The sequence below is a fragment of the Embiotoca jacksoni genome, unplaced genomic scaffold (assembly GCF_022577435.1).
Source record: "Embiotoca jacksoni isolate LCO1_2020_lvr unplaced genomic scaffold, fEmbJac1.0.p SCAF_11, whole genome shotgun sequence".
Taxonomy (NCBI): domain Eukaryota; kingdom Metazoa; phylum Chordata; class Actinopteri; family Embiotocidae; genus Embiotoca; species Embiotoca jacksoni.
This window is the reverse complement of record NW_027185241.1, coordinates 1058098-1079765: the sequence shown is the minus strand read 5'-3', so window position 1 is coordinate 1079765 and position 21668 is coordinate 1058098. Positions and strand designations below refer to the sequence as shown.

At 41.3% G+C, this 21668-nt stretch overlaps 3 protein-coding genes across 4 annotated transcripts; 1 reads left to right on the top strand and 2 right to left on the bottom strand.

The window, feature by feature from the left end:
- Positions 1-567: 567 nt before the first annotated feature.
- Positions 568-8527, top strand: LOC138193320 (B-cell receptor CD22-like). The gene is made up of 12 exons (XM_069141299.1): positions 568-1427; positions 1551-1593; positions 2126-2207; positions 2403-2771; positions 2858-3154; positions 4114-4371; positions 4449-4709; positions 5920-6186; positions 6294-6590; positions 6679-6769; positions 7347-7383; positions 7752-8527. The coding sequence occupies exons 3-12, from the start codon at positions 2162-2164 to the stop codon at positions 8052-8054; spliced, it is 2226 nt and encodes a 741-aa protein (XP_068997400.1). The 5' UTR covers positions 568-1427; positions 1551-1593; positions 2126-2161; the 3' UTR covers positions 8055-8527.
- Positions 8521-20016, bottom strand: LOC138193306 (B-cell receptor CD22). Of its 2 annotated transcripts, XM_069141280.1 has the most exons (17): positions 19607-19667; positions 18664-18738; positions 18144-18560; positions 16461-16742; positions 15549-15806; positions 14973-15242; positions 14577-14861; positions 13686-13958; positions 12563-12835; positions 12118-12384; positions 11833-11914; positions 11668-11731; positions 11429-11553; positions 11176-11233; positions 9858-9952; positions 9718-9775; positions 8521-9235 (listed from the first exon to the last, which is right to left on the bottom strand). In XM_069141280.1, the coding sequence occupies exons 2-17, from the start codon at positions 18716-18718 to the stop codon at positions 9020-9022; spliced, it is 3078 nt and encodes a 1025-aa protein (XP_068997381.1). In that variant the 5' UTR covers positions 18719-18738; positions 19607-19667; the 3' UTR covers positions 8521-9019. The 2 variants fall into 2 exon arrangements, with proteins under 2 accessions (XP_068997381.1, XP_068997389.1); XM_069141288.1 differs by lacking the exons at positions 8521-9235; positions 9718-9775; positions 9858-9952; positions 11176-11233 and having other exon boundaries at positions 11454-11553; positions 11654-11731; positions 19607-20016.
- Positions 20017-21204, bottom strand: irgq2 (immunity-related GTPase family, q2). The gene has a single exon (XM_069141399.1). It carries the CDS (start codon positions 21202-21204, stop codon positions 20065-20067), a length of 1140 nt encoding a protein of 379 aa, XP_068997500.1. The 3' UTR covers positions 20017-20064.
- Positions 21205-21668: the final 464 nt, after the last annotated feature.

Genomic DNA, 21668 nt, shown 5'->3' with positions numbered 1-21668 from the left:
GGCTTTTTTTTGCATAATTTAGACATGCTATATTATGACTTTTTTTTCCCTAAATTTAGATGACATGCTAGAATATGACTTTTTTTCATATTTTGGACGACATGCTATAGTGACTTTTTTTTCATAATTTAGACGATACGCTATAGCATGACTTTTTTTTGCATAATTTAGATGACATGCTATAGTATGACTTTTTTTGCATAATTTAGAGGACATGCTTTAGTATGACTTTTTTTTGCATAATTTAGAGGACATGCTTTAGTATGACTTTTTTTTCATAATTTGGACGGCATGCTATAGTATGACTTTGGAGGACATGCTATAGTATGACTTTTTTGTCATAATCTTGACGACATGCTATAGTATGACTTTTTTTCTAAATATTTCGGACGACATGCAATAGTATGACATATTTTGGACCTAACGTGCATGTCACAGCCTGGAATTGAACCAATGAACTTCTCACTGAGAGACACCAGCACTAACACCATTGTGCCAATAGTAATTTGACTTTCTGTTGTGGTTTTGAGGACATGTTCACATAATGAAAGTTAGTATTTACACGTTACCATTACTGTGGTGTATGTTGTAACATGTGTGTCTGCACTAGTTATGGAGCCTCTTAGGTAACTTCCTGCTCTATATAAGTTCTTGCTGACACTGATCAAAATATCCTTCAACGCCAGACCCATAACCACCTCAAAATTTTCACCAGTTCCTCTTCAATTTGCCAGTATTGAATCATAGTTTCTTTTTTTGGCACCGTACAACAGGACAAGTGATGTATCCACAAATGGTCTCTGCTTCCAGTTACAGGTCGGAAACTTTTTTTTAAAGCTAAACTTATATTATAACTTTTCAGCTTAGTGTTGAAACATTTCCCACTTGCAGGACAAAAAAAATGAATTAAAAAAAAAAAAGAAAAGAAATGTTTAGTTGCAGTTATTACAGAGAGGGTAACACCAGATAGTGAAAACAAAGGTTCCCATACTTTTGCTATTCACAGATTTTAAATATTGGATCACTTTCCTTAGTCAATAAACAACTAAGTTTATATCGTTCTCCCATTTGTTTAGCTTGTTTCTGTTAATCTATGACTTGTTTGAAAATCTGATGATGTTTTTGCTCACATTTATGGAGAAATATAGAAAACTCTGAAGGGGGTTCAGAAACTTTGAAGCTCCACTGCACAACCAGCAGAAATGTTTTGATAAAACTTCCCACATTTGTTATTTTAGTCTGTTTTAAGTGTCGTGTGAGTCTCTGCGAAACAGCTGAAGTCTACAGAGCTACACATCAAAACCCTGTTGTTGTGCTGAGCGCCACTCCCCACACACATCGTACAACAGCCGAGTGTGCCATCCAGACGCAACACCAGTCTGACATGACTCACTTGTTGGATCATAACCACTGACCCTTCAATGCTGGTAAAACCTTAATTTGCTTCTTTATTAATTAGAATTGAATCAGTTATAATTATATAGTTTAAAATTAGCTCACGAGTTTAAATGTGTTTAAATCTCAAATATGCTTCCCCTCCCTCCCCCCAGAAAAGAAAGACACCGTATGCTGAAGACCATCGTTGGCTTTAAGGTAAGATTTAGTCATTTCATTAACTTTTCTTTTGAACATTTTATTGTTTTTATGTCTTACCTAATTGTCTGTGCTGTTATCACGCTCTGTGAAGCACTTTGGGTTGCATGTTTTTACAAAAGATGCTTTAAAAGTTAAGTTGAGTTGAGTAAAACCAGCTATGATGTTATTTTTTTCAGTTCTATAAATTCATGTTTATAATGTTAAAAGAACACTTGAGCTCATTTGCATGAGTCACCTTTTGATAATTTATTGAATTTGACCATAAATCATTTCACTTAAATACATTTTATGGTGCTACTTTTACTTTTTACAGCGTAATATTCCCTTGCAGTATGAATACTTTCACTTAACTTACATAAAAGACGGTCCTTTGAAAGTGCTCGGAAAGAAATTATTAAAAATCACGCGATCCTTTTGTGCGTCCGATCGACAAAATATCAATTTTCCTTTCAGTCAGGAAGTGTTTTCCGTCTTCCTGGCTGGCTATAAGGCAGGAAATAAAATCGAATTGATTGATTTCTGTGTCCAGTACCTCTCTCTAGGATCATTAACGTGACTGAAAAGCATGACAGGTGCTCTAAAGGTTGTCTTTATATGCTGTCTACTTCGAGGTAAGTTATTTCCCATTCAAATGTGTTTTGAACCTGTGTTTACAGTCACTCTCCGGAATTTGTGTATTCTGCCATATATTTTCCCTTTTATAATTTGCAGTATTTTTTGTTGCATTTTAAGAACAATTGTGACATTGCAAGTTATTGGAACATTTTTCTTGTCCGATATTTGTAACGCTGCTGTTTCCCCTTCAGGTATCTTGTGCCAACAGTGGGCAGCCTCCATGCCTCAGACAGTGGAGGGCCTGAGCGGATCCTGTGTGGTCATCCCCTGCACTTTCACCTTGCCCTCAGATTGGGATCAGCACCTGGATGACTCGTGTAAAGTCATATGGAAGAGAGGCAGCTGGAGCCGCACGCAGGTGTTCGACTCCAGCCTCACCGGAGCAAGCGCCGGCTTAAACATCCTGCAGGGAAACCTGACCGGGATCCTCCGGGACAAAGACTGCACCACCGTCTTCTACAACGTGCCCTCGAACCACTACGACAACTATTACCTGAGACTGCAGTGTGACAACTCGCTCAAGTTCAACTTTCAAACAAGTGTCCTCATCACTGTTCAAGGTTTGCTGCGTCCTGTGCATGAACACCGCGGCTTTTGATATATTGTAGTTCTCCTTGTGATCCCTCTTATTTGGTTTACTCTTCAGATTCACTCCCCACACCTACTGTAACTCCATCCAAGCTGGAGGTGGAAGAAGGGACTCCGGTGACGTTGAGCTGCTCGGCCGTGGCTCCCTGTTCCGTCCTCCCTCCAGTTCTGACATGGACACCCAGTGTAGGCGACACTGAGGAGAACGTGGAGGCTACACTTGCGGCCACCGTGATGAACTTCACCGCCTCTTACCTCCACAACGGACAGAAGTTCTCCTGCACCGCCCTCTACAACCGACAAACCGGCACCAGTGACCTCCTGTATGAAAAAAGTTTGACTCTGCGTGTTTTTTGTGAGTATGTTCCTGGTTTTTTCATGTCGTGTTGAGCCTCGTTTCAGTTCACACTGTGAGACATGTTATCTGATTTGAGGTAATCTGATATCTTGTGTTGTAAAATGTGTGCGATTGTTTATTGTCTTGACCGCAATAATGCCCCTCCGATCATTTGACCACAAACCCTCGAACACTTGGATGAAAATGTAATTTTAAGATCGGTACCACCTAACATATTAAATATGAAACTACAGCCAAGCCTACCAGCACCTCCAAAGCTCACTTCTTAACATGTCGTGTCTTGTTTGTTTAATCCGAAGCAGTTTCTCTTGGTTGCCTCACGGTGACAATAAGATTCCAGTAAAAGATGCCTCTCTAAACCAAGAAATAGTTGTAATCCCACGTAAAACACAACCTGTCATTTTTACACTTTCATTTTTGCACAGAACGAACAAATAAAATGTGTCGTATTTATTTGTGAGCTTTTGAGGTGCTGATAGATGGATTCTGTTCCCTTTGGACGAAGCCAAGGCGATATTGATTTCCTTTGAAATCAATATTTTCACATTAACAATGGATCAAATGATTGTGTTTAATTGAAGCAACGTAAGGCAAACCGCTACAGAAAACCATCACTTGATTCAGTTTCCCTCAGCTCTACACAGAGAAACAAAAAAAACCCACTTGAGTTGTAAACTTGCTCATAGGCAAAGTTAGAGACTGTCTAGTAAACATAGTGGAGCATTTAGCAGCTATATTTTCTTTAAGGGGGCCAAAACAGAGCTACGAATTTGGCAGATTTTCAACTTTGTTAGGTGGCCAGAAGCACAAGTCCATGTGAATGCTAATGTTTCTCAAGTTAACTACATAAAGTCAAAATATGTCAAAGTTTCTGAACATTTTCTGCACTCAATCTATGTCCAAATCTATTTTGTGCAAGCTCTTCACGTATTTCCATTTTCAAATGTGTCCTCCAGATCCTCCCAATAACACATCGGTCAGTTACTCTGGTCCTGTAAAAGAGGCCAGCTCCGTGACGCTGACCTGCAACACCAACGCCAACCCGGCCGTGGACACCTACACCTGGTACAAAGTGGATGGAGATCAGGTGGCAGACGTGGGATCCAAGAAGAGGCTTTCAACCACGGTGTCAGAGGTCGACAGCCAGTTTTACTGCCGAGTCAGTAACAAATACGGAAGCCAGAACTCGTCCATCGCTCAGATAGACGTGGAGTGTAAGTCAGAGTGAAGCGTAAACGCAGGTGACACCCGTTGACCGACAAGTTTAACTCAGCGCGTGTTTGTTTTCCAGTCTCTCCCAAGGATACAACAGTCATCGTGGAGCCCAGCGGCCCCATCCTGGAGGGCAGCTCTGTTTCGCTGTCCTGCAACAGCCGCTCCAACCCGCCGGTGACCAACTACACCTGGTACAGAGGCGATGAAGAGGACGAGGAGACTGGACCGACCTTGGCGCTAGAGGGCGTCGACCCCGGTCACAGCGGCGGCTACCACTGCGCAGCGAAAAACGACCTCGGGGAAGAAAGTTCAGCAGCGGTTCAGCTGGACGTTCAGTGTAAGTTCGTGAAAACACAGCAGAGACTTTCATTTGCACTGATTACAAACAACAGGTCTGTCCGTCCCCAGCGTGTTCGTGCGCTGAATATGAGCTCCCTCTGCACTGTATGTCCAGCTGTGCTCACTCAAAACAGGATTTGGGGCCAAGATTCGTTCACTGTGCAGCGCGAGCGTCTGCACCACGGACAGTGAGACGTTGTCATGTTGCGTGACAAACTCCAAATCCTTTCTGTGTCAGCGGTCCGTCACGACTGAGCGCCGCTGTGCCCACGTGTGTGCCAGTGTGTTAATTTATGTGTGGGTGTTTTGTTTGGTCTGTGTCTTCATTAAGACGTCATTTTCAAACGCACAGAAAACCAAGATGTTGTCTCGGTTTAATGAAAAGACAAATAAGAAGTGTACATGCATTTTATGTTGACTGTGGAAGTATTTTCGATTTAAAGCTTTGTAGCGTCACTTTTGTGTCCTCGGGTCTCTTGGAAATCATACATTGCGCGTCTGCCTCTGAGCCAAGCAGAGTGTTTGTTTTTTCTCCTCTAACTTGACAACATTTATCTGCTGCTGTTTGTTTCCATTATTAAAATATTGTCTCGTTTCTGTCAGTATTTCACCAGCAGTAAACGGGTTGATCAAAGTATCAAAACGTGACCTTTATCATAACCTGTGATTTGACAAATTATTCGGTGGTATTTTATTGTTGAACAAGAGGCTTGATTCATGATAATTTCTTGATTTGTAGTTGCTGGTCTGGAGCTTTCAAACATATCACATGATCTTCATCAGGAGATGGAGTTGCCACGGAATTGTTCAATTTCAGCATATTCACTGTGCACTTCCCAGATTATCTTTCGTCCGTGTTGGCTTTAACATTACGATTTAAAAGATGAGTTGTGACCTCAACACAACTGGAGAAAAAAAAACTGAAATTTATGAGTTCTTTAAAGAGATCTTTGATATTTGTCACCATATCTGGTTGTTTTGTTTGATAAATTATAGATCTGCATTAATGCTGCCAACACACCTAACACCCTAAATGTGCAAAACACAAAACTCATCCTTTCATTTCAACGTTTACCGAACATAAGAAAGAAACACAGACAATCTCAAGATTTTCTTTTTTTTTTTTTGGAATGTTGAATTTGTTTTCTCCACAAAAACCACCGATGGTGTTTGGATCCATTAATAACAGGAAGATTTGTTCCTTTCAGATCCCCCTAAGAACACCTCGGTGTCAGCTGACCCCCCTGGTCCGGTGCCGGACGGCGGCTCTGTGACTCTGACCTGCGAGAGCATCGCCAACCCAGCAGCGGGGAACTTCACCTGGTTCAGAGTAGCTGGAAGAGAAAAGGAGGTGGTCGGCTCCGAGCGAGACTTCACCTTCAATGTGACCAAACAGTCAGAGGATCAATATTACTGTGAAGCTCTGAACGTCCACGGAGCTGAATACTCTGACGCTGCCAGTATTGATGTCACCTGTGAGATTTATTATGGTTTTTTTTTGGTTTTTTTTTTAATTGATTGTAAGCCTTTATTTTTCCCACTGTGACGGAATACGAATAACCAATTACCTTCTTCATCTCAGTTGCTCCAGAGATTCTGCCTTCCTCCCGCTGCGTCAAGATTTTATCCCAGATCCGATGTACCTGCGACAGCCAGGGGAACCCGCGCCCCTCCCTGTTTTGGGAATTGGCCGGGCAACCTGTCAATCACTCCGCTGACATCCCGATCCGGGAGGTGGGCCTGAGGAGCGACAGCATGAGGAGCCTCATCACCCTGTACAGTGTGAGCGAGCCCATGCCCTCTCTGGAGTGCCTCGGCATCAACTCACTGGGCTCTGACAGTCTGGCTTTCAACGTGTCCTCCAGTGAAACTCAGCTAGGTTAGACGATGCTGCATTTAGATTTGGATTTTCTGTTGCATCGTTTGTCTCTTTTGCGAACTGATTTGGTTTGTGGGAAACCTTTCAGGCCTCCATCCTTTGTCTCTGCTGATCGGCTCTGCAGCGGGAGCGCTGGGGATGATGCTGGTGTGCGTCCTGCTGCTGATATGCATTTGCAGGTGAGAAACAAGTGTGAAAAAGACAGTTAATACCATAGATAACAGACATTTTGAAACAAGGATATATACATACATATACATACATGTATATACATCAAAATTTGCATTTTGAGATTGCTGTTGGAGCTTTGATTTAAACATCGGGCAGCCATGTCTACTCCTAAATAGACTCCTTCTGTATTAAATCATTGGATGTTTCAAAGTGCAGAAAGATGTATGCGCTCAAATCTGAGATAGAGACGTGTATGTGGGTCATGATTTTTTGACATCACAATTAGTGTGGACGCCAATCATGGTGCAATGTGGAACATGTCTGATGTGTAGTGTGGAAACTTAAAACCTCCAGTGTGCAGGTACACTGAGAACGCAGCTCTCCTGAGCCCGGGTGGGTGTAGTAATTCATTAGAAAGGAGCAATATTTGCATGCTAGATTTTTACATGCATACAATAAACTCAATTTATTGTTTCAAGCAAAGTATTTTTACATGTCTTAAAACATGCCTCGATGTCTGATCTTTAATAAAAAAAAAAATAATAAATGACTTCATATAACCAAAATCTTCTATGTTGGTTTTAGGAAAAGAAAAGGCAGCCTTTCACTTGACAAGGCACTGGTGAGTTTATGTCCTTTTACTGATATATTCTGGAGATATATATTTGTGCAGCGGGTTACAGATCCATAAAAACAGGAACCTTCGCACGTCTCTGTGGCGGCTCTGGCTCGGGTGGGAAAGCGGGTCGTCCACTGACGCTTTTTGGAGCCAACCTCTAGTGGCACACTGTGGTATTGCAGCTTAAGGCACATCGGCATTGACCTCATTTTTCAGACCCCAAAAACTACGTCCACTTTTACATAGTCTATAGTTAAGACCCAGCATAAGCCACAGTCACCAAATATCATTGAATTGGCCCTAACTGGATGAAGATAAATATTACCATTTCTTCTCTATAACTCAAGCAAACTGCTCCCGTTTCTCTGTAGGCCGAGTCATCGCAGGTGGAGGTGATTTATGTCAAGAAAGCCGTTGTGGAGGAGGAAGGAGGAGGAGTCGTCAAAGAAGACTTTCTCCACTACACCGATGTGGACTTTGCTAAACTCCAGTCCAGGTCAGAGAGAGAGCCCGGGGAAGCCGAGATCCGAGGCCTGGCCAACCAGACAGCCGAGTACGCCGAGATCCACCTGCACTGTAACGGAGGAGGCGTGAAGGAGGAAGAAAAACTGGCAGAGCCTGATTTGGTTCAAGGTAAAGATGTGGACGAGGTCAGTGAAAAGGCGATTGCTTAATTTTAGGGGAAATAATAGCAGAAGCAGGATTCTGGACTTTGCCATGTAACACTTCAGTGTTGAGCTGTCAACAGCGGGAATACTGAGCAGAAAAGACTCTTAAAGCAGCAGTGGAGGTCAAATCTGCTCTTTAAGTGACAGCATACTCAAGTGTAAGGCAACACACTTGTGTCTCTTTTCTGAAATATGCCAAGCAACAAAGAAAAACATGATACAATGCGTGAACATAGATACAGTAAGTAGTTTCTTCATGATACAGAAACAGAGCCAGCCTGTATGCTGAGGCTGAGGCTTTAACGTCCCAACAATGTCTAAATCTTCCCTTTAAACTAGTTCACGACTACACCGTCGTGTTTTTTATGCTACTTTTTATATCTAATATTTCAATGCTAACTTCTGTCTTGCTGTTTGCTGTCTTTATTTTTTAACCTTTGTCCAGAGTGAAAGAAGCAGAAACGAAACAAGATTGGTTCAGTACTTTTTATTAATAACTTTGTATGTGTTCTTGCTGAAATGCATAAAAGTGTTTGCTCTTATATAGAAAAAAGAAAAACAAAGTGATTCTTCCTGTAATTAAGATGGAAGTCAGACAAGGGATGAAGCCAAAGCGGGTTACGAAGTGGAACTTTACAGCACAGTGCATCGATTCAACATGCATGCAAGAGAAAGAAGCCTTTCGAGTTGTCGTTGTCTTTTTGTGCACATTTTCCCTGTTTTGAATCGGTTGAAACCGACCCAAGTTAAATTTGAGAAGTTTGTACGAAACAATACTGATCATTTTGTCCGCTTCTGTTTGATGCACACACATGAAAGCAGAGATGCACTAAAATGAAACATCTGGAGTTAATCGATAAAACAAAAGAAATAGACTGATGAAAGCCAACCCTGATGATTATGAACATATTTACGGATATATTTGGCACACGGTGGCACAGATATCTTTGTAGGATGAGAATATTTTAAACTCAGATTTTGATATCAGAGTACTGAGTCTTGTCTTCGAAGCTGTCGGAGTCGCTGTTGCTTCTCTGATGTCCAAGCTTTGTCTTAAAGGTCACCTGAGCATAGTTGACCTCCACTTCATCTTCACTGGTGTCTGTGTCGTAGTCGGATGGAGTTGGTAGTTTGGCTGCACGTGCTTTGTAGATGTTCTCGTAGTCCCCCAGGCTCTCTTGTTGTTTCTAGATTAGATTAGATTAGATTAGATTAGACTTTATTAATCCCACGGTGGGGAAATGTTGTCGTCACAGCAGCATGTACACAGTATGAACAAATTTACAAATACGTATGAAATAAACGAAATAAGATTGATAAAGAATAATTATTTTTTTTTTTTTAAATAAGACCAATAAAAGAATAAATACACACACAGAGACTATGTACACCAAAACAAATAAAAATAAAAATAATTGAAAAAAAAAAAAAAAGATAAATAAATACAGCTTCTACAAGATAAGAGCGAGTGACCAGATTGTTTGTGTTACAATTTCTGACAGGATCTAAATTAGATGAACAGAAAAATCTTGTGGGGACAAAGTTTTCCTTCATACAGTTTAGCTTTCTACACAAAATGACTTTTTAAACAAACGCTATACACAGTACTATGTTATAATAAACTGAGTATAATGCATAAAACAAATTTAGAGATTTAGAGGTTGCTGACCTCTTCAGATGGCTTTGGCTTGGCCACTTTAGCGTACACAACATCCTCTGCAGGTTTCCTATGAAAACAAATCATCACAATACCTGCATGTATTAATACATGTCTTATTCTCACATTATGTGCAAAACGTGAATTCTTACTTTTGCTTATTCGCAAAGTGCAGACGACTATAGTTGAGAGAATCACTGTCCACGTGTCCACCATGCGGTCTGTGTGGCTGTTGTGCAGAGGCAGCCTGAACAGACGCAGACAGAAGACGTCAGTGAATGTACAGCAGCAAATGAATCACTTCATTCATGCTTTAAAATGAAGGCCGTAGGTCATCCATTGATTCATCGCTCCATAATACTGAATGATTGATGCGCTGACGGACATTTACTGAGAGGACAAAAAACAGTGAGGACACAGCAGACGGGGGGGGGGGGGGGGGGGGGGACAGACCGCAACAGCTTGATCAGGCGGAGACTCATCCGCTTGTCTAAAATAGAGCGAAACAAATACATGTTTTCAGAGACTGAGGCCAGCGCTGATGTTTTCATGGTAGTTTTGAGAATTTTTTTTTTTTTTTTTTGTCTACGTAGCCCTTGACGTCCTGAAATATACTGATTATGGTTCGTGTCTTGTTTTAAATTGTTGTATTTTCTGTGCACAACATAAAAAAAAAACTAATTTGCAATCTTTTGCCAATTATACAAAAAAGTTTAAATCAGAGAATATCAGGTAATTTGGTCAAACAAAATTTCAATGGTGAACATTCTTTTTTAATTAGATTACAATTATAATTACATTTGAATTTTCAAATGCAATTTCATGTACTTATATGCGCCTACAACTTGGTTGGTGTTGTTATTTTTTTTCAGGATCAGCACTTCAGCTTTCAGATTTAGATATTCGCTTTCTGTTCACAAATTTGTCATTAAAACATAACTGTAAGTTAATTAATGTTCAATTTTGAGAGATTATTTGGCCGTGTCTTTTAGGTAGTTTTCAAAAAAGAATCCCTGTCATAATGAAAATGGAAAATTTGGAGGGATTTACGTAAAACGTAACTGTATTTAGTCCTAATAAATGAACAGCCACTGCCGCAGAGGTTTAGTTACATCTTTCATTTCACCCTCTTTGCTGCCACCACCTTTCTCATACATGTTTCCAACGCAGCCTTTCTGTTATCAATGTTATCACAGTTTCCAAGCCCAAGCGGCGATAACTCTGAAAACATCACCTGAAATGTACGACTTCCTCCAAAGCCACAGAAAACATGGTCACGACAAGTACTTATGTGAAATTGGTTGATTGCTTCTTTAATAAAGGTGAATACACTTCAAGTTCTACTTCTCATATTGTGATTTTTAGCGAAGTCTCACATTTAAAACTGCTCTCATCTACTGTTTTTTTTTTGTTGTTTTGTTATTTTTTTTAATTTTTATGTAGGAGCCTGTTTTGAATGTCTTAACCCACCTGCTGTCCATGTGGCAGTTTGACCTTGCTGTAAATAACGTTGTCGCTGGATGCAGGTCTGTGGAACAACAGTGACAATAAGAATAAAAACATGCATACTCGGAGACTGGGTGGAATAAATACTCGGGCAGACTACGGCTGTGATCTTAAATGGACTCTTTGACTGCAGAATGAGCAGCAGCATCCCGCTCGCTGTCCGACACACAGTGTTCTTAGTGCCGGGTGGGGACAGTGTGCGCGGCTGCTGTCTTACGTGCTGTCTGGACGAGTTTGGCATCGTTGGGGCTGGTCTGGCAGGAGTTCATCTCTGCTCCTGACATGGTCTGCCAAGGCCATCTCGTTAATCAGATTCCCCCTCCTCACTCCACTCCACCAACCCTGAATTAGTTCACACACAAAGATGCGTCATTTTATGTCTGAATTTTTTTTTTCAATACAGAAGTGAAAAACAAACAAACAAAAAAAACAAAGGTTGCACATATGAGTCGTCACCAGAAAACCACAACGGGGTTGAGTGTCTCCAGCTCCTTGCTGAACTGGTTTGTTCCGCCTGCGTCTAAAAAAAACAAACAGAAGGAGACGACAGCGGTGACATTTACACGTAAATCATCTGTATGTGCATATTTGTTTTTGAAACATTTCTTATTTATACTTTACCTGTACCAGAAGAAAATTAGGATTAAAATGAGGAAATGAAGCAAAAACAAGCAGAAGAACTTCACGGCTTTCATAGTCATGTCTGTGGTAAAAAAAAAAAAAAAAAAAAAAAAAGAAGGAGATCATCAGCATATAAACAGATTTTCGAACACAGCTGCTTCAGACTGCTGTGATTTTATCATGAGAAAAAAAAATGTGTTTTGGCTGGTTTGATATCACAAAATCTCCAACAAGTTGCCCAAAAGCAATATACAGCACAGATTTATACTCTTGGAATTCACTCACTATGAAACGGGTTGATCGGGTCAGACGCTCTTTGACTTATCTCGTTTTTAGCGACGCAGTAGTACTCTCCCGGTCGGTTCGAGTTCACCGAGATGTTCTGACTTTTGGAGTGTTCTTCATCCTCCTCCCCGTCCTCGGTCTTCCTGTACCATGAATATCTTTGGACTGGAGGATAGCAGTGAGCCCAGCAGCTCAGCAGCACAGAACTCGTCCCGTCTGGCAGCTTTTCCTCTTCTCCCTTCGTGATCCCTGTGTGCTTCGGAGCGTCTGAACAGGGACGGGCAGGAGAAACGGAAACAGGACAAGAATATTTACTCAGTACGTCGTCGTTTAAAGAAACGCCAAGATACTTCACGTTATTTGTATTTACAATATAGATAATATAACGTGCTGAATTTCCTACTGGCTAATTCGTACACCATCACAAGCGCATTAGTGTACTCACACATGACTTTGACCTCGACCTGCTGTGATTCTGTAGTTCCAATTTCATTTGTGGCTGAACAGCTGTACAGTCCGCTGTCAGAGGGACCGGCAGACTTCACAGAGAAGGTCTTCTGAGCGCCCTTGATGAGCTTCTTCTTCCCGTTGGTCATCTTCATCCAGGTGACAGAGGTCACTGATGGGTAGGAACGGGCACTGCAGTCCAGTGTAACTGACGTGTTTTCTTTCACAATGAGACCAGGTCGAGTCTCAACTTTTACCTCTTCGGGAGTATCTGCGTTTATCAAAATATCATGAAAAAGAGACATTATTATATTATATCACAAAGTGTCTTTGTTTCAGCAGGAACTGAATATTTAAACCTGCAGGCCAGAACTCCCCCCCCCCCCCCCCCCCCCTTGAGACAACAACCTTGTTTGCTTCATATATAGCCAGGTAGCCTATGCCGTTGCTCCGGTTGCATCTTGATAATGGTTGAAAAATTGTGGATAAATGACGGTTACGTGAAATAAAAGATGTTAAAACATCCCAGGGAGTGACTCGTTTCACCATCAGGATTTCAATCCGATAACATTTTGCAATTCCGGAAGAGCCGCGTGATTGAGTTATTTCGTCCCAATTGTAGTTAGCGTACAGTTAAATCAGATGCTAGCCGACCTCGACAGGCATAAGTCTCTGGTGCACGTGATCTGCTTATTGAGCATGCCCAGTTTGCGACCCTATTACAAGTGTTGCATTAATTTACTCGAGCAGAAATAGAAGCGTATTAGCAACTAGTAAAGTCATGTTAAAGCACTTACTATTTGGTAGTAATAAATCATCAACTCTTCTGAGCCCAGGATATATTTTGAATGGAAAATCTACATCCTCAAAGTATAAAGTTACAACATGTAGTGTGTGCTTCTTTAAGTATGCACTAGAGTACTTGAGTTGAGTCCCATTCAGCCCCTAAATCCACAGGGGTTTGAGTTTCTGTTTAGAATGAATGAATAGATGGTGAAGATCTGCTTTTGCATTTTTGAAACCAAGTTGTATATTTTGCACCGAGAACCAATGAAAAACCTGGAATGGAAAGTTTTGGTTTTCATGTGATCTGATAAACAAAAAGACACCCGACTACTCACATTTCACCACCAGTCGCCTCTGCACGCTGATGTTGCGTCCTTCTGCGTTTGAGGCGCAGCAGGTGTAATAGCCCGCGTTGGCTGAAGTTGCCGTGAATTCGTGGTGGAAACTGTTTTGGTCATCAGCTGGTTTAGAGACAATCCATTTTGGATCAGCTGATAGGGTCAGGGTGAAAGCAGACGGTGGGTAGCTTTCAGTAGTGCAGGCGATCTTGACGAGCTGACCCGAGCTGACCTCAGCGTTCATGGACAGGACGGTTTTGGTGGGAGGAACTGTGGAGAGGAAACAGTCGTGAGCTTGATTTTTCAATGTTGTGGGATCTCACAGGAGCAGTCCATGAACAGGGAGTCCACCTGACGTTGACATTTGTTCAATCTAAGGGGTTACGAACATATCCATGCCGCTGTCATGTCTGTCTCAAAGTTACAACCAGTAGCGTCTTAGCTTAGTTAAGCAGATAAGCAGCAAACTAATGGAAACAGCTAGCCTGACTCTGTCCAAAGCCCACCAACCAGCATCTGTAAACGTGGCTAATTAACACCATTTAGCTTCTTTGTTCAATCCATACAGAAGCTACGTGTTGCTCCGTCTTTTGGCGGGCAACCAGTAATGTCCCGTCTTCCCTGGTTCAGTGCTTGTCGTGAACCGCCACGTTGTTGTTTTCTGCACCTCGACTGCTGTATGAATAAAACAGGTGAGTTACAATACGTGTGCGAGGCTAAACACAGCTTGGTCCGGCTTAATCTAACTCCATTCAATTTTATATTAACTTGAAATGTCACGCATTAAAGGACAAGGGGGGGAAAAGACGACCTTTTTGTGAACGTTTGAGTAAATCAGTTTTAAATGGAGAATTTTGACTGGACACTGAGCAGGACACAAATACTTACATAGCACTTTTATGCACACCGGCTGACTAATATTCCCTGAACCGATGAAGTTGGTTGCATTGCAAACGTAACACGCGTCGTCTGATCTCAGTGCCATCTTCGAATAGTTGCTCTTCATTTCAGGCAAGAGCGTCCAGCGCGAGGGGTCCGTCTGTTTGTAACGGTACCAGGAGTACCACGGTTGTGGATCTGCATCAGTGTTACAGGTGAATGTGAGGCGGGAGTTAACTTTCACATTATAATCAATAGCCTCATGGATGGAAATTCTGCTATTTCTTGGCCTGTCTGCAAAAAGAAAAAGGTTTTGGCATGTTTTTGATGGTGGTACAGTCTGACAGCATTAGCAGTGATTTAATTTTCTTTTCTGTGCACAGCACCAGGAGGTGTGAAACTCACATCGAACTTTAAGTTGAAGTCCCTCTGATCTTCCAGCTTTCACTTTGTTGTCGGCTTCACACGTGTAGACGCCGCTGTCCTCTGGCTCGACGACGACATCATAATTTCCCCCCGCAGAAACGAAAGCCTCGTTTTTATACCATGAAAAATTTAAAGGCTTTGGGTTGCTTCTTTTCACATGACATGTAAAACTCATGAGGTCTCCTTGGGTAGCATTTTGGAGGATTCCCACAGGCTGCTGTGAAATCCATATTTCAACTTCTGGGGCGTCTAAAACAGAAGGTATTTTTTTATGTTGTCTCGCCGCAACAATTCACCGAGAATACAGTCGTAATGAATCAAAATTACTAAAGGATACAAGACAGGATTCTTTTTCAAAGTTACACAGATTTTCGACAAACACTGACAAAATGTTAAACATTATAAATGTATAGGTTTAAACTACTGCGAATCGCAAACACAACGCAAGCTGAAGTGGAAATGCTGGAGCACAAAATATGGTGACTTGTTAGTGGGTGAGTTAAGTACATTATTTAAGTGAAATAAACTAATTCATGTAAAACAGGAAGTACTCACATTGTACATCAATAGTGACCGGACCAGATTTTCCACTCCCGTGTTTGTTTTCAGCTTTGCAGAAGTACGACAAATTTTGTGAGACCTCGGTCGGTGCGAACGTCCATTCGGCCGAGGATTCGGAGGACTTCTGTTGGTCATTTTGAAACCAGCTGAAGTTGGGTTTGGGTTGTCCGTTAGCAGAGCACGTGAGAGTCACCGAGTCTCCTTCGGTGACATGTTCAGAGCTCATCGTAACCTTTGTGTCTGTCGGAGCATCTGTGTCAACAAATTCAGTACAAGAAAGGAGAAATCAGTCTCAGACAGCGAGCATAGGTAAATAGTTTCTGCAAATTAAAATGTGCAAAATGGAACTAGTATTTGATTTCGGTCCCAGTAAAGAGTTATAGCTCTAAATTCAGCAAGGAAGCAGGTCTCCTAGCTTCAGGTGGACGTTTTGCACAAATTACAAGGGCAGATGTGCGACTGTAATAATTCACATTAATCTGACATACAGTTGAATGTCAGAAAGCTTTAAGACTGAACGGTAAAAGTAATTCTAATCTTTAATTCTAATTCTAATCCTCTGATTTTGAACGTGTAAAACTTTATTTTTTAAAGTTGTTGCCTAAAATGTTCTTTGCTTGTGTTTTGACTAAAAGGCGCACATGACTGATTAATTGTTGTCACTAAATCTGATCTTAAAATAGAAATAGTTTTGTTTGAACAGAAGTAGGAGCTTATAAGGAGTAACTCGGATTTCATATGCTCTATTAAAAGGTCTTTTTAAAACACAAACATATTTTTTTAAAGTTTTTTTTTTTTTTTTTGTGCACTTCGGGCCCTGAGATAAAATTTGGATCATAGATTTGTTTCCTCAACCATTCAACAACAGACATGACATCAAACATCATAAAAAATATATGAACTTACATTCTACAGTTACGCTGATATTCTGAATCAAATATTTGTCCGTGTTGTCTTCTGTGAAGCATGAAAAAACAATCCCGTCATCCTTCCAGTGGGCTGTAAACATGTATGTGCTGCTTTTAGGGTTCTCGGTCGTGAGATTCCCGTTCGGTCTTAACGGCTGTTGTGTCAAAGCTTCGATTCGTAGGTTTGAAGTACATGAAGTTGACGTGGAACACTCAAGTGTTACGGTGGTGTTTTCCTTCACCGGTGGTTGTTTCTTAAAAAGGATCAGGCAGGGATTATCTGAAAATATGACAAACGCATCATCAGCAGTAATAAGAATACTCCAGTAGTATAATGCAGTATTACTATGAATACATGTTTTTTTTAACTGTATATAGAAAAGTAATTTATAAAACTGCTCTGGGGTTTATGTCATTGTTGTGAGTTAAACGGTTTACAAGTTTTCCTTTAAAGCATAGAACACGCTTGATGATACTTTCACACCAGAGCATGTAATACACCCGTCAGTCCACAAGAGGGCACTGTGTCATTGTCGCGTTTTGCCTCGCCTCGGCATGCAAAGTACACAACATGTATGACCGGGGTTAACGAAGGAGGTCATGTGACAAAGCACAAAGCGTGATGACGTCAGAGTAAGGAGGAGGTCGAGAGTCACTGGATTAGAACAAACTCAGGACGACCAGGGTTTGAGCTAATGAGAAAGCAAAAGTCAACATTGAAGTCACGTAATTAAATCACGTAGGCCTACATAATACAACACATTGAATTTGAGGAACATTACTTATTCAAAATGACTTATGTTAACTCAAACCACGATCTTTTTTGTTTTAACCATTGACTGTATGACATAGCCTCCGTGACGTCACCCATATGTTTCCTAAAGAGCAGTTTTGAAGCTGAGATTGTCGCCATCTTGGCAGCGCCTGAGTCTGCCTTACTTCTGGCTAATCCAAAAAAGGAGCAAATAGGTGAAGCGTGGGTGGAACGGAGGGCGCCCAATAAAGCACGGTATCTGAAATCAGCACCAGGAAGATTCTCTGTGTGGCTCTGACAGTCCATGACTGAAACTTACAGGGAGCTACCCAAGTGTGACAGCACAGACCTGTCACTCAAAGTAGCCCTGTCCAAATTTGTTTTTAACTTTAAACCTTAATTCAATTTAAATCGGTAAGAAAAATAAAAAGGTCACAAATAATTGACTGTCGAGACCAAAACTGCTTTTTGTTTATTTCTGCTGTAAAGTTGAGCATTTTAACATAGCGGTTTTATGGGGATTAAGCCACTTTAGGAGTCTGCCCCCAAGTGGCCATTTGAGGAACTGCAGATTTTAGAACTTCCACATTGGAATCATCAATAAGCCCTGGAGGTTACCGTTTGGTTAAAACGTAGTTGGTTTTTTTTAATAAAATTACAAACAACAAATATTTATTTTATCTATGAAATTTTTTCATAAAATTACGTAGTATTACTCTTTTCTTCACATGGCAAATTTCTTCTTACATTGCCACAATTTTACTCAAAATCCCCCCAAAAAACCATTGTGTTTATTACACAATCATATCATTTAATTTTAACTCAATAATCCTCTTCCTCCACACCAGCTCATCTTTTAATGTTTGTATAAAACTTTGCGATGTATTTTTTGAATATATCTTTGAGTATCTCAATCTTTGTACTTACTCTCAACTTTGAGGTTAATCCCTGGTTCAGTGACCCATTTAATATCAGTTTTAGATCTGTGTATATATCTGAAAGAGAAGTTGCCACTGTCTGTTTTATTCAGGCCGCAGAGCATTATACTGCACGATTCCTGTGGAGAAACATTGGTCCAAGTCGAAGATAGAGAGCCGGTATAGTTCACTCTGTTTTCAAAGCCTTGACTGACCGGACGTTGTACTTGATCTGAACTGTAAACGATTGTGGCATCGAATGTTTTGGTGCGTCCATTGTATTTTGCGTCCTTCATCCAAAACCAGTACGCATCATTAGATTCAACATCATTGGTGACTTTGCAGCTCATTTCAATGCAGGACCCCGCTTTAGCTGTCAGGTGTTTGACTTCTAGACTGAAGGGATTTGGTTGAGCACGAGAAGAATCTGTAGTGGTGAGAAAAGAAGTGGAATAATCAGGTGGTAAATGTGACTTTAAAGCAAATATTAGTAGAAAACAGTTGTCATTGTGAAGTAATGAAATACCTACTATTTATTAGGGCCAGAAATACAAACCACCTGACTGTATGAGCGTTCATTTTCATGTCGGACTAAAGCTTCATCTCTGCAACAAAAACAAATTAAAAAAAAAAAAAAATCATACACAACATAACACCTGAGCATTTTTAATGTAATGAAATTTAAATGTAAACTTTAAGCATTGTTGCCAGGTAGATTTTGTTGTCAGTGGAAATTTCTGAAGATGGATTTTCTTCCTCTTTGTTGTTTTTTTTTTCTGACAGTTAATAGTCTTCTTGCATTTTCTTCCTTGTTTAACAATGACTGTGGTTTGATACATTCTGAAGCACTGTACACAGATAAACGATCTATTTTCAAACATCCCAAGCAGCACAATTACAGCACAAAATAGATTGATAGATTTTAATTCTGTTGTTGTAATTATTGTCTGGATACAGCAGCGTCCAAAACAAACCTTTTGTCATTTGATTTATTGCAGTTTCTTTTTAATATCCAAAATATAATTTAGAGAAACGTTGTCGTCATTTGACACCTGTTTTTTTTTTTTCAAACAACTTTAGTCTGCTTCACTAGCCATGCATTCAAAGTAAACTCATAACACACCACATGCAAGCATCCGAGCAGTACAGTGCATTTATTTTATTTTTTTTTATAGATTTGGTCAAGTATTCTCCCCAAAATTGTAACATTTCTTTCATAGTATTTCACTTCAAAATTCCTCTTTATTTGTGTGTACAGGATTACTTTGTCCCGGGAGAGTTGAGTCCAGATGACTAACAATGTAAGACATTTACTACTCTATCAAAATGCCTAATTATGAATCAAAAATCAACTTTCTCTAGACACACAGTATCAAAGATGAACCTTCAAACATAGAGAAAACTTTATCGGTTAAGTGAGAAAATCAAACGGGAGATTTAAGACCACGAGATACAAATAAAACTTGTTCTCACCTCGGAGGACTCGCTTTTAGCCGTACGTGCAACACATTCTCTCTTCTACAGTAACTACAATTTTAAAAAGGAAGTTTTCACAGTTGACTTGAAATCTGAAAGAATTTGCATGTCCAATCATGCAGCCCAGAGAACACAATCTTTTATAGGCGTACTGATGAAGAGGATAACATATTTTCTCCTTCAGCTTGTACAGGATGCATGCAGTTGAACTTCTTCTCACTTCCTCTTTTAAAGCTTTATTAATAGTGAACGCTTCTTCGGGGTATGTGACCAAAGGTTTTTCAACAGGCACAGAGAAGCTGGAAGTACTTGCCATTTGTTCTGCTTAAATAGTATTCATAGTGTTCGGAGTGAAAACATATTGTATCAAAAGATAAAATATGATCTGAATCGCGGGTTTCTTGCAAAAACAAAGAGGAAACCTCACACAAAGAGTAAATAAAAAACCTACGACTTCATTTCCCCTCTTCAAAAGCAGCAGCCGTGATCTTCTCGGCGTCGGCCGCCATGTCGTCTATGGCGGCGTTCAAGGCTTGCAGCATGGCCGCGAAGGAGCGGCTGGCAGAGCGAGCGTGTCTCGGTATCGCCATCTCCAGCAGCTTGGGGGAAGCCGTGGCCAAGTCCTTCTCTGCCGCCGCCAGCCGCTTTTTCACCTCCCCTTTGGTGACCTCCACCGACAGCACGCAAGTCCGCAGCCCTTTAAATCTCGCGGGCTCCGCGCCTCGCTGGCGGGCCAGCCGCTCGACCGATTCGTCATCCAGGCACAGGGACAACTGTGCTTTCGTCAGGATCCGCACGGCGACGCTGGAGTCCACCATGGACGCCACCAGGGGAACGGGGATGGCCGACATCCCGCCGGACAGCGAGGCGGCGGCCCAGACGAGCGCTTTGAACGCCTCCTTTTTCTGAGTGACCAGGTTTGAGGTGAGCGTTGGTAAAGCCAACAGAAGCGCGTGGGCTCGGATCTCTGGAAGGTCTCGGCTCATGTCCTCCAACAGATCGGGGAAGTCAAACTTCTCCAGGGTGGAGGGTTTGACGATGTAGACTTTAGGCTGCGTCACACCGCGAGCTCTCAACACTTCCACACTGACTTTCCTCTTTTCTTCCGGGGCCTTTTCGGAGTCCGCCACAGCAGCGAGGAGAATAAAGTACACCGTGTGTCGCTGCAGCGAATGGGCCTCCAGGAAAAGCGCCGCACTGTTGGGTTGAAGCGTCTGTGTGAATGTGATGAAGACGGCGTTGTAGCGGGGGAACTTGACTCGGTCCATGTATTCCTCCGGTTTGAACGGGGACGTGGTCGGGACGGGCGGGAGGTCCCACAGGCGGAAGTCGGGGTGTTTAGGGTTGGGGTAGCCTGCCACTTCCTCCGGGGCAGCGGGGGATGGAGAGGGAGCTGCTCCTTCGTCGCCGGGCCCGAGGCCACGGAGGGAGTTCATGAAGGAGGCCTTCTCCTCCCCGCGGTCCCCCACCAAAGCCAAGTTGATCCTGCTGATGAGGAGATCTTCTACTGCATCTTTGACTTCCGATAACTTGTTGCTCTCTATAGACTCTTTGAGGGTCTCTAGGAGGTTTAGGCTCTTGAAGACATCCGCCATTGCTGTGGATAAAATGACAACTGGTTATTGTTGAAAATGACACAGGAGTTATATATTACAGATCAATTTATATTAATATATTACATTTTTTTTACTGGAAAAAAAAACAAAAACATTAGTTTATGTAATACAACAAACCAATAAGATTGAGAGAACGGTTTCCAACTATTTGCTCTGCCAAACGCACAACAAAAATATCGTGTAAAACAGTTTCCCCCTAAACGTCTCTAATGTTTGCAAATTATTCAATATCTCAATCATTTATATTACTGATGCAGCTTGTTGCATGAATATAAAAAAATTCCAACACTGATTCATATACCAGTCACATGGGACACTTTATAGAAGAATGAGCTTTTTTTTTTTTACTTTTGATGCTTTAAGTATACTTTGTAAGTACTTGTACTTCAATGGAGTATTTTTTTACATTGTTGTACTTTTATTTAAGGATTTGAATACGTCCT